Source organism: Garra rufa, chromosome 2 (genome assembly GCF_049309525.1).
Source record: "Garra rufa chromosome 2, GarRuf1.0, whole genome shotgun sequence".
NCBI classification, from domain to species: domain Eukaryota; kingdom Metazoa; phylum Chordata; class Actinopteri; order Cypriniformes; family Cyprinidae; genus Garra; species Garra rufa.
The window spans coordinates 73,954,589-73,971,094 of record NC_133362.1 but is presented as its reverse complement, the minus strand read 5'-3'; the positions used below and the strand labels follow the sequence as shown (position 1 = coordinate 73,971,094).

At 35.4% G+C, this 16,506-nt stretch overlaps 2 protein-coding genes across 2 annotated transcripts in view; both read right to left on the bottom strand.

Moving 5' to 3' along the window:
- The window catches only part of LOC141325733 (uncharacterized), a 779,461-nt gene that overhangs the window by 162,241 nt on the left and 600,714 nt on the right, over positions 1 to 16,506 (bottom strand). The gene's annotated exons all lie outside the window — the stretch shown is intronic.
- Positions 4,928 to 16,443, bottom strand: LOC141325742 (striatin-interacting protein 1 homolog). The gene is made up of 21 exons (XM_073834488.1): positions 16,311 to 16,443; positions 15,319 to 15,388; positions 15,121 to 15,195; positions 13,906 to 14,040; positions 13,701 to 13,821; positions 13,550 to 13,618; positions 11,962 to 12,068; positions 11,737 to 11,864; positions 11,468 to 11,650; positions 10,850 to 11,070; positions 10,705 to 10,770; positions 10,565 to 10,628; positions 8,534 to 8,605; positions 8,376 to 8,450; positions 8,199 to 8,296; positions 6,694 to 6,820; positions 6,370 to 6,470; positions 6,171 to 6,237; positions 5,987 to 6,091; positions 5,680 to 5,884; positions 4,928 to 5,565 (listed from the first exon to the last, which is right to left on the bottom strand). The coding sequence occupies exons 1-21, from the start codon at positions 16,413 to 16,415 to the stop codon at positions 5,318 to 5,320; spliced, it is 2,442 nt and encodes an 813-aa protein (XP_073690589.1). The 5' UTR covers positions 16,416 to 16,443; the 3' UTR covers positions 4,928 to 5,317.

Here is a 16,506-nt window from a genome sequence, read left to right as displayed (position 1 = left end):
AATATTAAGTACTCATAATTACATTATATTACACTTTGGAAAAAAAGGTGCTTCACGCTGCCATAGAATAACTTTTTTTTTGTATAAATGGGGATTATAAAGAACCTTTAACATCTGAAGAACCTTTCTGTTGTTTCACAAAAGGTTATTTGTGGTGAAAGATGGTTCTTTAATTCAGAATATATAAAGGTAAGAAAGCATGGCTGTAAAGAACCTTTTAAAGCACCTATATTTTTTATATATATATTTTGATTGGTTTATTTTAAAAATAGTTAATTATCTTAATCTGATATTTCAATTATTTGGTTTTCATCCAGTAAAAAATGTTAAATTACATTTAAAAAGGGAAAACCATGTCATTCCAATGCTAATGCTAATTGTAATAAATTGTTCATTTAAAATCAGTTAATAAAATAAAAAAAAGATGTCAAATCAGTTTATGTCAAAATTATGCACTTGTTTTGTCTTTCATTTTGGTTAATTTTATGGTAGATGTAGTCATAGTTGATTAGAAAATATCAGTTCCACTGTGGGTGGTGTTATTAGGCTACTTTTTGGTCTTATGGTCAGTTGTCCTCAGTGTCATAAGATGGATCTCAAAATCATTGTCATTGTTGGAAAAGGTTCAAATACACAAAAATGCTGGAAAACCAAATAAATTGTGGGACCTGAAGGATTTTTCTAAAGAACAGCAGGCAGTGTAACTGTTCAGGACAAACAAGGGCTCATCAACAATCACTAAACAAACAAACAAACAAACAAACAAACAAACAAACAAAAACACAGCTGTGGACTATTCAGGTAACAACACAGTTTTAAGAATCAAGGGATGTAAACTTTTAAACGGAGCCATTTTTATAAATTCAACTTATTTTCTTTTGTGGACTACATGTAAACATCTTTAATGTGAAATTATTCAAGTCAGTACTACATAAGCATACATTTTGTATGATCCCTCTTATTTTGGTAAAATAATTAACATTTAGCAGATTCTGAAAGGGGGATGTAAAATGTTGACCTCAACTGTACAAGATCTGTGCTATTGATCCTGTAAGGCTATTTTTTTTAGAAGTCTCACTATCAACAGCTGCTGAAAAGCATGTCAAAAGTTCTTGTTTTTACCTCCTGATAACTGTCTAAAATCAAATGGGACAAAATATACCATTACCACACAGAATTGTGGAGAGTCTCTGTCTGTCTACAAGTAACAAACTATTTAAGAGACATCTCAACATACATTTCAACCTTGATTTGTTCTAGTCAGTTGATATTCACACAGGCGTCTGTTTCACACCACATGCAGGGCCAGATTAACACTTTGTTGTACCCTGGGCAACAATATTCAAGGGCCCCATCATCACGACCCCAGGATCACCATAATATGGTCATATATAGAATATATTACTGTAATATACAGTAAATATACTCAATACTTCAAATCCTAACTGTCATCATATTTTGATTTACAAATATTTAAATGCTCATAGAACTACAAATGCACTACTATGTCCCCTATCAAAGATATTCACTCACATATGATGCTATGAAAACAAAACACATCAGCATCTGTACAGTATAATCTGGTAAAATTGACCCACTACATTGAGAGGGAGGGAAGTATCCTCCATTTTCACAAAAAATGAATAGATAAGCAACCACTTTCAAACCATTTGCCAGTAGCCAACGTTACTTTTTTCCCCGGTACTTTAGCCTACTTTGTGTTAAAACGAAAACATTTATTTCAGTGAAAAATATGTCCAAAACTCTCTATTTTAACATTTTGAACAATCTTTTGCTTTTTTTTTTTTTTGCCTTTTTTTTTTTTTTTTTGAAATTCTTATGTGTTTTAATTTTTCTGATAATCAAATGAAATCATAAACATTTATTTATTTTTAATCAAATGAAAAATAAGCCCTTTTAATTTTTGGCAAACAAACAGAGGTTTACTGTTAAAATCAATACATGGAAGAAAAATTATATTCAGTTTAAAACGTTTAAATAATAATTGTAGTATTTTTTTCTACAATTAAGTGGTTAATCTTGTTGTAATATTTATTTTTTTATCATATATTGTTTTATGTAAATTATTTAAATAGGAATATATAAACACCTACATTATACTGTACAAAAGGAATACAAGACTAATATTGTTGTTACATGTTGAACCGTACTTTTATTTTGACAGGTTGCCGTGAAGTTTCTGTGTGTACAGTATGATATGATGCTAGTTTTCTTAAATGAAACGGTAAAAGTGACACTCACAGCAGTTTTGGAGATTGAGTTTATCTGTTCATGTGAGGTGCAAATGCAAAAAATTACCGTGAGCGTCACGCTTGCTTCAGTATGCGCGTAGTAAAAAAAACGCATCTCCACCATTCATATTAAAACGGTCTTTTTGCATTTAAGTTTTCACAGACACTAGTCCATATCGCGATTTGAATTAAGTGACAGACCAACTTTTGATTTATTAATCCAAAAATCGACGAATTCCGTGGTATTCCGCGCTATAGTAAATTCCGTTTTTATGAATGGAGCGCGCGATCCAGTCCGTGTTTTCGCGGAGGAGACATTGTAAACGCGCGACTACGTAGAGACAGAAATGATGCCTTCGTGTAAATAAGATAAATAACATAAGGCAATTTATTTTGCTCGTGCCCTTGCTGTCCTGGGCCCTTTAGATGTCGTGGGCCCCTGGGCAATTGCCCAGTTGCCCGTATGGTTAATCAGGGCTTCAAACCAATGGCTAAAACATTAGCTCATATAGTGTTCTCAAACTAGTCTGAACTAATTACTGTAGCATTCCACTGCATCCACAAACGTAGGCTATAAAATCGTATTAAAAAAAACATACCGACTCAGCGCGCAATCTTTCTTTTTGTTTGGAATGCTGTATTGATGACCTACTGGACTGACGCCTAGGGCTGGGAATCGATTCCAAAAAGAATCGATTCCTCGATTCCGAGGCATTGGGAATCGAGAGTCGATTCCAACGTTTGGAATCGATCCTCTCATGGGGAATCGACTCCTCATTCAGAGCCGTTTTCAGTTCATCAAAACTTACCTCTTAAACGGAAGGCTGCATTCCATGAAAGCTGCATATTTCGGCTGTAAGTCATCAAACGTCGATTGACGAAAATAAACGTAATAAAAACGACTCATTACTAAACTCGTCTGAGTTTAAGGATGCAGCCTTCAGTTTGAGAAGCACCCATTAATTTGCCTCTTGCTCGCTAATAGTTATTATAGTCTGAAACATTTCCACGAAAAGATTCGTTCGGATAGATCATTTAAATGAACCAGTTCAAAAAACGATTCAGATGTTATTTTACGGGAGAACTGGCTCATGATGTCCACAATTTTGAGCGCTGCACGACAGAATAGATCATGACGTGTCTTGATCTTATTTACATCTTAAATAAATGCTATTTCTAATCTTTCTATCAGCCAATGATAACTCTGAAAGAAAACGCAGAGAGCATGTATCAGTGGCCGAGAGCGCATCTGATTGACAGCTACGCCACGAGCTCTTATATCATCCTGCATTTATTGCGAAATTATAGCTCTTATATCAGTGTTGTTGTTAAAGTTCTGTTTATTTTGTTTCAGTGTATAGTTTGCTAATTTTGTCATTTTATACACGTCACGTCTTGTTTTATTCATGCAATAAATGCATGTCCACTCCACTGCTGAGCTGTGGGTTATGACTAATTTCCTGGGCAATGAATTACAATTTGAAATCAGCCAGAGCTACAGAAAAATAGTATATATATATATATTATTTTTTTACTAATGAAGCTTCATATTATGAGAAGGTAACTTTATATGACCTTTACATCCTGCATTTATTGCGAAATTAGCTTCCTACAATCTAAAAAACAAGAATTGAAAAAGAATCGAAACAACAGTGAGGAATCGATTCTGGAATCGAATCCAATCGATTCCAGAACTAGGAATCGGAATCGGAATCGATTCCAAAATTTTCGGAATCGAACAGCCTGACGCCGTAATTTGGCGCGCTTTTGAAAATACCGCCTCGCGAGTCGCGATGACGTCACTGCCGTCGGCACGCTCACGAGTCGTCTGAGGTGAGTTTTTTGGTCTTCTACATATGTTTTCATCAATTATAGCGCTATTTGCGCGTCTTTTCTGGCGTCTGTAAGAAAATGCATATATAAACTATATAAGTTGTATGTCATACAATAATTACAATTTGTGTACTATCCTCCCAAAATACCAACTGCAGAAAGCGTCAAAATGTCACTTACAGCGTTAATGCAAGTTCTGATTAACTGTTAATTCAAAAATTGTTAATAATGTTTTTGTTTGTTAAAATCTGAGGGTTCAGTCAAAATCATTGAAATCTATAGTTTTTTAGTACCGATTATGTTAGAACATTGTGTAGTTGAACGAAAATATCTAATAGGCCAAGTTCTCCCTACAAAAACATAGGATTTGTCTATTAACCTACATAAGACAGTTGGTTTGCAAAATAGATGAAAATTAAACTTGTTATGCTGGCTTATTGATGTTGTTGTCATGGTGAACAATATTTGAACTTTTTGACTGGAATGCATTTAGCGCAGCGGACGCCAATGTGAGGAACTAATGTTAAATTCAATATGATGTTTAAGACCAAATTAGTTTTTAATGTGTACATAATGATTATTTGTGATACTTTTACAGTCGACTGGGATTTGCAACTGTAAAATCACAAACAGTGTTGCATCAATTTTATTGCTGTATTTATTTTTAGACATTAGATATTTACCTACATTTAAAAAAAAAATGTCTAGTAAATTTAGTTTTGGTTTGACGACATAAATCATACCTGGAAAGTTCTAACAACGCTATTTCTGACCTGAAACTCCTGAGGTGATTTTACCTGTTTTTGACATTAAAAATAAACGACCAGAAAAATCAGGGTCAATAAAGAAGATGATTGTATTGCATTTAGTACTTACATATAAAGCCATACAATGAAAAACACATCAAAACACTCCAGGATAATTACAGTCTTTCACAACAACATCAGGTTTAATATTCAGTTGCATATAATTAATATTCAAAAGCAGCAGAAATAATAAAATAAACATAAAAATGACCTCTTAGCACCTCTGACTAACCAAGTTCCCTTTCTATGGGTAAAAATCGCAAGTTTACTACAGACGCACCATTATATTACACAAACAGACACGCAGGAAATGGTCCCCGTTTCTGGACTCTAGTAAGCGTAGTGTTGTTGACAGAGTTTTACTCTGGTGAAGGTTATTTTTCACAACCGCCGTAGTGCAGAGGTGCCCAAACTCGTGACAGGCGTTCACTGCAGGAGTTCCTCCCAGGAAATGGGTTTGGAAAAGACCTCACGCTCCAGCCAGAGGTCGTAGTTCATTTGGAAGTCTTCCGGAAGGTCGATCCGCTGTCCCAGCACACTTTGCAGGCAGTTGTCCACCGGGAGGAATTCAGGGTTGGTCTGGTTCTTATCGTAGCGGCGGCTGTTAAACCGTTCAATGTTGGCACGTAGGGCACATTCTTCTGCTTGGAAATCCCAGGGGCGAGCATCCAGGTCTGCTGTCAAATACGGGACTTGTTTAATTCTGACACTCAGGTTTAATAAATGATGCATTAAATCATTAACTGAAGACCTCAGAACATTTAAGACCAGATTCTTCAGTTACTCACCGTTTCCGTAAGCCCAGTCGTCGTTGAGGCGATGACGCACTTTCTGATATATCGCTGACATGGTTTTCATGTTGCTCTTCCTCCACTGTCTTCCCAAATACTTTGTCTGGACTTTGAGCAGTTTGAGCACATAAAGCTGCATCATGGCCTGCTTGACCTTCAGCGCCCTCTTCAGGATTGGAGCCGATTTAAACACCACCAACATCTAAAAAAACAGCAAAATTTGGATGATCTCTCCAAGTACAATACAATAGTTCTCAGTCTACACTGACAGCTCTACAATGGATTTGTGCATGTAGTGTCTCACCATGGTCCTGGAGTGCTTCCATTTGGTGAGTTTATTAAGGATGCGCAACAGATTAATACAGGAGAACAAGTTCCTCCAGCAGAACTGATTATTATCACCAGCTTCCTGTAATCAAAAGCATCAAAACAGCTCAAAGACTCGCTCTGATGAGCATTAGACACATTCAGTTGTGTATTTTTCTCACCAGACTCTCAGCAGTGAGCTCTGGAAGCTCATGAATGACGCAGTGCGGGAAATCCAGAGCTGAGATACTGCCAAAGAGATTTGATAGATGTCATCACCCAGAATGCAAGAAGAAGTGCTATCTTGATGTTTCAGGTCATTTTGAGCAATGGAAATGTTTTGTGAGTCTGAACTGACTAGAGATTGATTTGAAGGTTCACCTGTTTTTAGCCGTGATGTAGGACATGATGTTCTGGTTGAAGAACTTCAGGATCAGCGGGATACAGTTGGCAAACACCAGATGCTGCGCCATGTACTCAAACTGCAGCAGAGAACTTGTATTTTACTATTGACACTAGTCAAAAATATCCTCACTAAAATGGTGCAAGCTGGACCTTACTATTTAAAGACTTCTAAATGCCTCAAATCACATTTTGTAAAATATAACTGGTTTCCGTGAGAATTAGATGTAGGGTATGGTTAGGGTACAACAAATATCTGGACAAGTTCCTCATAAATAGCTTCAAAGGTGTGCGTTTATATACCTGATAGACATGGTTGAGTTTGAAGTGTTTCAGCAGCAGCAGCAGTATGGCTGAAATGGCTTTAACAATGATTTCTTTATGGCGATTCACATCTACGCCCAACTTCATACTCTGAAGAACCGTAGTGCTGGAGAGAGATAACAGACAGACAGTCAAACTATGCATGATTAAGGTAAATAAAGTCTTCCGATTTCACCTGACCAACTTTCCCACCTAAAAGAAATCAGTTGTAGCCAACATGGAGGTTCCTAAAGAACCAATTTCCCCTCCCTTGGGCCGTTTTTCTGGTCACAAAGTCGCTATGCAAAGCTATGCATAACACAGATTAAGTCAAAAGTTTACATACAACTTGCAGAATTTGCAAAATGTTAATCATTTTACTAAAATAGGAGGGATCAAACAAAATGCTGTTTTTTTTATTTAGTACTGACCTGAATAATTGCTTCATCAGTCCCTTGTTTCTCCTGAACAGTTAAACTGCACGCTTTTCTTCTGAAAGATCCTTGAGGTCCCATAAATTCATTGTTTTTTTTCCCCAGCATTTTTGCGTATTTGAACCCTTTCCAACTTAATTTAAACTGAGGCTGACTGAGGGACTCATATGCAACTACTACAGAAGGTTCAAAATCTCACTGATGCTTCAGAAGGAAAAACGATGCATTAAGAGCCAGGGGTGTAAACTTTTGAACAGACTGAAGATGTGTACATTTGTCTTATTTTGCCTTAATATCAAATTCATTTACAACTGCCCTTCAGAAGCTACAGAAGATACTTGTTTCCCAGAAGACAAAGTAAGTGTTTCCTTCTGAAGCATCAGTGAGCCTTTGAACCTTCTGCAATAATTGCATATGAGTTGTCCTCAGTGTGAAAAGATGGATCTCAAAAATCATACAGTCATTGGAAAGGGTTCAAATACACAAAAATGCTGAAAAACCAAAGAATTTGTGGGACCTGAAGGATTTTTCAGAACAGTGGCCAGTTTCAACTGTTCTGGACAAACAAGGGACTCATGAACAACTATGACTAAACAAAAAGACCATTCAGGTAACAACACAGTGTTAAGAATCCAGTGTATGTAAACTTTTGCACAGGGTCATTTTCATAAATTAAAGAATTTTTTTTTTTATGTGGACTATATGTAAATGCCTTTTATATTCAAAATACTAATAAACTTTACAATATCTTCTCAATGATACTGAAATTGCATCGATTGTATAAAAGAAACATTTGATCAATTACCAGTATTCCAAATAGAATGTAATGAATATTTATAACTCAGGAGATATTTTTACAGCATCTGATGACATGAGCTCACTGTTGCCATGGTAACCCAGTTGACTGGTGAGGGGAGTTTCACCAATTCAGCTTCAAACACAGACTCAAGTTGTCAAGAGTCAGTTGACTCAATCAGATCATTAGCTTGCAAGTTCCATTCAAGAATCAATCTGTCTGACTGACGGAAAGCACGACTACATCTGCAACCGTGCTGTTTAAGAATGTCTTACGGCATTTCCTCAGGCAGCACATCGGCCAGAATGTTGATGGAGTCGGTCTTAGCTTTAGATGTGGGAGCAGCAGCCAAGAGGATCTTCAGCAGAGCAATCTGAATACACATACACAGCCTGTCAGTATGAGAACGGCACAAATGCAATGGGACTAGTGTGCAAGTGACGGTTTCTCACCATATATTGTGGTAAACTGGGTAAAATACCCTGGTATAAGAGCTCTGTGGCACACAACTCCAGCTCTTCCTCACCCTAAACACACAAACACAGAGAGAGTGTGTTAAGCTCATCATCAGGCATCATAATACAAGCTCTATCAGTGTAGAGTAACTCACGCCGGACAGTGGGGTCTTGTGATACTCCTCTTCTTTGGAGATCTGGACCTCAGCGATGGACACATACTTGTGCTGAAATGAACACACAAAGCAAATGTTAACACAACAGCCACTACTGCATTTTATTGGAGCAATACACCACAATACACCAGAGTTCTAGTGATTTTAGTAGGGCTGCCCTCTAATAGTCGACGAGAAGAGCCTTGGTCGAACAAAATTTTAACAGTCGCTTAGTCGTTAACGGCTAGTCTATGTGGTAATATAGTACATCGGGCAGGATACCTATCTTTCATCGACCTCAAATATGGCTTTTCATCTGAAAGCTGTGTGTAGTAGCAACTTTAAATGGCAGCTCAATCTAATGTTAACCTTTCTGTGCAGAATGTTGAAGCTGAACAGTAGCGCACTCACTGTATGACAGATGAAGGCACTGGTGTGGTCACTTGCTCTTAAAAAACTAAATTTTTGCTCATACAGACCAAAGCAATACATTTTTGAATATGTAAAGACTCTACGCTTATTTGTGTGCGCTCATTAACAATGAAACATTGCGCTTTTGTAAAATAATGAAAGCAAACAGGATGCGCTTTCTGGCGTCTTGGTCTCTGTGTCTAAATCACGCATATACTTGACTTACAGACATGAAAAATATATCTATAGAGTGCAATGTCTTCTTTTAAATGAACCAATTCAAATAGAAAACAAGTATTCCCAGATTACGTAATCCGTATGAAACATGCATACAGCCGCATCCACTACTGCACTACTTTCAATTGGGAGTTGGCTGTCCTGAACCCTAGCCCCTAAATTTCAACTTATGAAAAAGATATCAAATTTTATTACATTTTTGTTTTTAAAAGTATCTTAAGTTTATTTTTAGATTTTCTTTGTAAACTATGAAAATCTATGTAAAAAAAAAAAGTAGTGTCTGCATTTTCAAGTCACTACCGAAATAGTGCATGTTTTAAGTCCATTAGGTCCACATTTATGATCAGAAAATATTTGTGTCTCTCTCAGCATAGCTACATGGCGAGTAGAGAGGACTCATCATTTTGAGGTAAATGTGTTCAAAAGTATGAAAAATATGTGTGTAAGCTTAAAGAATGTCACTACCGAACACCATTTTTCTATAATTATAACTTTTTGGGGAGTTTTTCCATAACATTTAGTTTTTATACGTGTGCAACTCTTCAGAAGTGTGCTAGCTAATCATGTGCTGACTCTTGGGAGCATCTTGGAGCTAGGTTCAAAAGTATCTAAAAATGTCACTACCGAAACAGTCATGACCAAAACATGTCATGATTGTTGCGGTAGTGACAAAAGGAAACACGTAATTCTTTATTTGGGGGAAATAAACAAAACTGTAGTGCAGTAATGCATTTTTTTTGTACTTTAGTACGTTTTAGTATTGTTTAGTACGTAAAATAAAATTCTGTAATATGATGTGGTCGCTACCAAAACATTACTGTTACTACTAAAAATGTGCAGTCACGAATAGTAAATAAAAAAGTATACTGAATTAACAACTAAGATGTTATGATAGTGTTTGGTTCAATGTATATTTAAACTAACGAATCCTTAATTTGTAATCAGTATGATCAACTTTTTGCATTTTACAAAGAAAAATTGGATTCAAAATACAAATCTCATAAATCACACTTGAAATATTGTTAAAATTGGAGTTTTTTTTTTTTCAGAAAAAAAACTTTTTTAGTAAAAAAGAAAAAAAAATAGATTTACAAGCAAAATCTTAATAGGTCAATATAACTCTTCTTATTAAATTATATATTACTGTGTTTCGGTAGTGACAAATTGGGGGAGAGGACAAATATTTAAAAACTTTCTGAAAATAAGAGAATTAAAAAAAATGTATTATACAATTTGCACACATGCAAAATTAGTAAAAAATATTTTCAAGATGTTCCCAACTTTGAATTGAACCAATTCTGTAGAATGGCCCATTTATGGATCATATCGCATGAGCAGGGTGGAGTTATGTAAATGAGCGATGGCTTATGCCATGCTAATTACCTGTTTGAGAGTTTTGATGCTTTCATGTATGGGTCTGGGCAAACCAACCACTGTATCCGTGTCACTGAAACACAAACGCAAACATGCATCACTGCGGCTCACAGGAAATAAACAATCAAGCTTCAATAAAACACACTCACCTTCCCAGCGTGTAACCGATGAATTTACTTCTGCTGGATTCCAGGAAGTTTTCAATGTCCTTTTCCCTTTTGAAACAAAAACAGAGCTTGAATTTGAGAAAACCATGAAATCTACTATATCAAATAGATTAAATCAAGTTCCTACCTGACTTTCGGAGCCCACGGCAGACCCTTGGGGAAACAAACCCTCTCAGAAGGAGGATGTGGGATGGGTGGCGGCATGACTTCATCGCGCTCCATCGGGAAAGGCTCCGCCTCCAGCGAGTTGTCATTATCGTCATTTTCCTCTTCATCCTCGCGGGCGTCGTCAGCTTTATATGGGTCCTTCTCGTTGAACGCGTCCAGATTGTCCTGCTTTATAAGAGCCTGAAGAAAAAGACAAATTGTTTTATTTTGCTTAAAATCCACTTATAATGTTTTGACCCTGGACCACAAAACCAGTCATAAGTAGCACGGGTATATTTGTAGCAATAGCCATTTATATGGGTCAAAATTACCAATTTTTATGTTCCATGAAGAAATTTTGTAAATTTCCTACCATAAATATATCAAAACTTATTTTTGGATTAGTAATATGCATTAAGAACTTCAGAAACCTCAGATTCAAGATTTTCAAATAGTTGTATCTCAACCAAATACAATCCTACATCAATGGAAAGCTTTTTCATTTAGATTTCAGATGATGTACGAATCTCAATATCAAAAAACGGATCCTTATGACTGGTTTTGAGGTCCAGGGTCACAATTATAATGTTTCTGTTACTTTGTGTTCTCTCCTGGCACGTCTCTGTTGTTGTTCGATAAGGTCGGATGCGGAAGCTGGTGGGGATGCGGCTCTCATACTCCGCACCACGCGAATACTGTCCTCTGGCAGTGGAGGGAGATCCAGTTCTGACCGTTTACTGACTTTACTGCACTGCAGCTGCTCGAAACCTCCTAGAGTGAACTAGGATGTGACAAGACACACATAGACAACACATTAACACAACAATCACTTTGTGTGAATTAGTCCAAAGCTGTACTTTAACTCACCAGGATGGTCTTCCATAGCAGTAGCAGGACTTTCTTCATGGGGAAATGGGGCGCGTGGCCGCTGCAGAACTTAGTGACCATCCCGAACAGCATAACGGATACGGGCTCATGGTTATAGAGAGGAGAACCTGAGAGGAAACATTTGAAATAATTCTACTCATCCATACTCAACGTGTATTTTCAGATAAACCATCACATTTTAGATTAGCTGGAAAACATGCAGACCGAGTTCAGACTTGAAGGTTTCTTTGATGGTTCTCCACTCAGGGCTGTCTGTGGGTTCTTCGCGCTGGATGGTCTCCACCATCAGATACATGATGTTCAGCAACACCCTGAAAACACGCATGCAGAAGGTTATGGAGAAGTGGAAGTGCCTCTTAAAAATAAAATAAAATTAATGAATCAATGGTCAATTTATACATACAAAAATGACCAATGGCAAATGAGTACATATTTTAATGTTTAAAAATGCATTAATAAATCATTTTAAATGTCTAAATTAAATTAAATCACTTCATAAATATACAAAAAATAGTCACATGTGACTCTGGACCACAAAACTAGTCATAAGCGTCCATTTTTTTTGGAAATTGAGATTTATACATCATGTGAAAGCTGAATAAATAAGCTTTCCATTGATGTATGGTTTGTTAGGACATGTTTGAAAATCTAGAATGAGAAAACCATCTTTAAAGTTGTCCAAATTAAGTTCTAATTAATGCATATTTCTAATCAAAAATTAAGTTTTAATATATTTACAGTAAGAAATGTACAAAATATTTTCATGGAACAAGATCTTTACTTCTTAATGTTAAGTATCACTTTACAAATAAATAATGCAGTTAAATATAACAAAAAAAAAATCGTAATTTAACATAAATATGTTTATTAATTCTGGTTTAGAAATAGAGTTAAGTATAACAAATAAAATCGTTTTTTAAATTGACAAATGGATGCATTTAAAAGTGTTCTTTAATTCAAATATGTGAGTAAATGTAACAAAATTATCAATTTTCAAATAACCAAATTAAGTACTAAATGTAATTAAATGTTACAGTAAAATAAAATAAAAATAATAAAGTCTATTAATAGATTTTAAATATCCATTTAAAATGTTTAGTGTAATGACCATTTAAAAATGTAGGTAAATGTAACAAAATAATAAAATAAATAGCAATAAAATAATAATACAATTTTGAATCTTATGTAACAAAATAAAAAATCTCTTTGAAATGAACAAATAATGTAGTTACATTTAACAATAAAATTATTTATTTTATAAATTAACATGTGGATCTGAACCACAAAACCAGTTGTAAGGGTAATCTTTTTTTTAAGCCAAGATCCAACTATTTGAAAATCTGCAATCTGAGGGTGCAAAAAAAATCTAAATATTGAGAAAATCCCCTTTAAAGCTTTCTAAAATGCTTAGAAATGCTCATTACTAATCAAAAATTAAGTTTTGATATATTTACAAAATATCGTCAAGGAACATGATCTTTACTTAATGTTCTAATGATTTTGGCATAAAAGGAAAATCAATAAATCTGACTCATACAATGTATTTTTGCCTATTGCAACAAATATACCTGTGCTGCTTAAGACTGGTTTTGTGGTCCACGATCACATACAAGTAAATATTTAAAACTAATTATTTAAAAAATTAGTTAATTTACCAATAAAATAATACAGTTACTTTTCAAAATAAATGTTTAAAATACTAGTTACCTTATTTTACAAAATTGCATTAGCATTTATCAGGACAATGAACACTCTCCGCCCTATTAGTCAACAACAAAATGTGGTGTTGTACCTGAGGTCGGTGCTGTCGGCCAATGAAATCGCAGGTTTCCTGACCGCACTGCTGCATGCAGCACTGTTACTGCGACACATTTAAGGCACAGTTTAGTTATTTAAGTTTACAGATGTGAAATATGAATATTTGTGTGTGCAGTTTAACTCACTCGATCTCCATATTGAGCAGCTCCACTAGTGCAGTGAACGCTCCCACATCCAGCAGCAGGAACACATTATACCTCATCCAGTGCTGCACCTCCAGTTCTGAAGAACATTCGCCGAATGTACCTGAAAAGAGACAAATCAGAGCTTATTAACAATGTGTTTTTAATCGAATCGATGCATGAGTAAAGACTGCAGACTGCGGTTTACCTTGAGCCATGTACAGAATGGCTCTGGCGACTTTTAAGCGGCGTTCTCTGCCGATCACATCCAGTCCGTCCAGCAGACGCATGGCATGAGCTCTGTGCTGAACCGAATCCAGCTCGGTCCATTTTTGATCGGGCACTGCAGAAACACATGGACATTTGATCTTTTTTGACATACAGTTAACTTAAAGTCAAAAGTTTACTTAATTATTTTACCAAAACAGAGGGATCATACAAAATGCATGCTATTTTTTTTATTTAGTACAGCCCTGAATAAGATATTTCACATAAAACACACAAGAGAAGATAAAAGTTCAATGTATAAAAATTACCCTGATCAAAAGATTCTTAATATTGTATTTTTACCAGAATGACCTACATCTGTTTTTTTGTTAAGTGATAGTTGTTCATGAGTCTCTTGTTTGTCCTGACATGTTAAACTGCCTGCGGTTCTTCAGAAAAATCCCTTAGGCCCCACAAATTCTTTGGTTTTTCATCAATTTTGTGTATTTGAACCCTTTCCAACAATGATAGTATGGCTTTGAGATCCATCTTTTCACAATGAGGACAACTAAACTAAACCCAAGAGCAGGGGGTGAAAACTTTTTGAATTTGAAGATCAGGGTAAATTGAACATTTTTTGTCTTCTGGGAAACATGTAAGCATCTCCTGTCGCTACTGAAGGGCAGTACTAAATGAAAAAAAAAAAAAAAAAAGGTATTTAGGCAAAATATGAAAAATGTACACATCTTTATTCTGTTCAAAAGTTTACACCCCTGGCTCTTAATGTTTGGCTTTTCCTTCTGGAGCATCAGTGAGGGTTTGTACCTTCTGTAATAGTTGAATTTTAATCTTTCAGATGTCCTTAGTGTGAAAAGATGGATCTCAAAATCGTAGTTATTGTTGGAAAGGGTTTAAACCCACAAAAATGCCGAAAACCACTTCAGATTTTTCTGAAGTACAGTGGGCAGATTGACTCTTAAGGAGAAACAATGAACTAAATAAACAAGAATAAAAAATAATATGCTTTTTTTTTATGATCCCTCTTATTTTAGTAAAATAGTTAACATTTTGTCAATTCTGCAAGGTGTATGTAAACTTTTGACTACAACTGTACTAAGCATCTTAGATGCACGGAAACAAACATTTTAATGACGAAACCTTCACATTTATGTAACTATTACACAATAGAATGAAAAATAAAGAGCTCTGCACTTACTATGAGTGTGGAAATCTTCTTCGAAGCATTTTCTGTTGAGTAGAAACTCTGGTCCCTCTGTGTAACTGTACAATTCTACAAACAGCGTTTAATACAGGATAACAAAATATTATTCTGTGCAGTTTGCTGATGGAGTTTGAAAGTGTTGAGATATTATTACAGAAGAAAACAGCAGTAAAGGAACCAAATCACTCTCACCTGACAGTTCAACTGTCCATTTATCGGCATCTGAATATTCAAACTCTAGATCAGGGGCTTCTGATAAACACTGAGACGCAAACACAACACATTAGTCTGTTTACGACCCATTTCTATGTTAAATACAGTCTTTGTAATATATTTTACTTTAAGAACACTTTAAAAAATTAAATTAACACCAAGTGGTTATGCATTAGAAATGCATCATTACTACTATATTCAAACACATGACACACAGGCTTCAACAGAAATTACATGAAAAAAGTATTTTTTTTTTTAGTTTACCAGAAAGGCTCGACAGTGCACTTTAACCATTATTTAAAGACAATAGAATTATGTAAATACATATGAAGGTGTACTTAAGTTGGTCAAAAAGGCACTGTTGAAAAAGTGCATTTAATTTAATTCAAAATATCATACATTTGCAGTAATTGCAAAATAAACACGATATTCAGTCTGCACTTAAACACATTCTTTTAAAGTGTATTACATTCATAATAAGTATTTAAAAGTATTCCAAAAATATGTCAGTGTTATGATAAACATGTTAATTATAGTCAGTCAGCCGTTATGTAGGGTTAAATAACCAATAGAACCAATCAGAATAAACACAGGAGAAGAGATAAATCACAGTCAGTCACTAAATGGCGATGTTAATTACTTGAATCAATCATTCATTGTGTTATTCATTAATGTACATTGTTCACTAATGATAAGATGTTTCATGAATATTCAAAAGTTAATGTTGTTTACTCAGTTTCGAGTTGTAGTACTAAACGTTGTTCTTGGACCATTAAAATAAAATCTTTTAATAACGATTCTCTTTTTATATTTTGAACTACTGTTCATTTACTCATCGTTGTGCAATTAATTAATACATTTTAATCTTTGATTGTTGCTGATGTTTATGCTAACACGGTCACTGTCAAAACACACTGCAAAACGCCAAATACACAATAAAACGGGTCGGAAAGGCTTCGTCTGAATCTTACCTCAGAGTCCTTCCTCTGGTTTCTGGTAAACTCGCCTCTCATTTTATTCGGCAACATTTGGTTCTGTTTCTGTTTGTTGTTAGCACTTAAACCGACACCCTCCATCTTCACTCCACTTCCGGCTCCCGCTGCACACTCTCGCGCAACGAACACATATCTCGCGATGCTACAGCCTATGTCGTCAACGGCTTCTAAC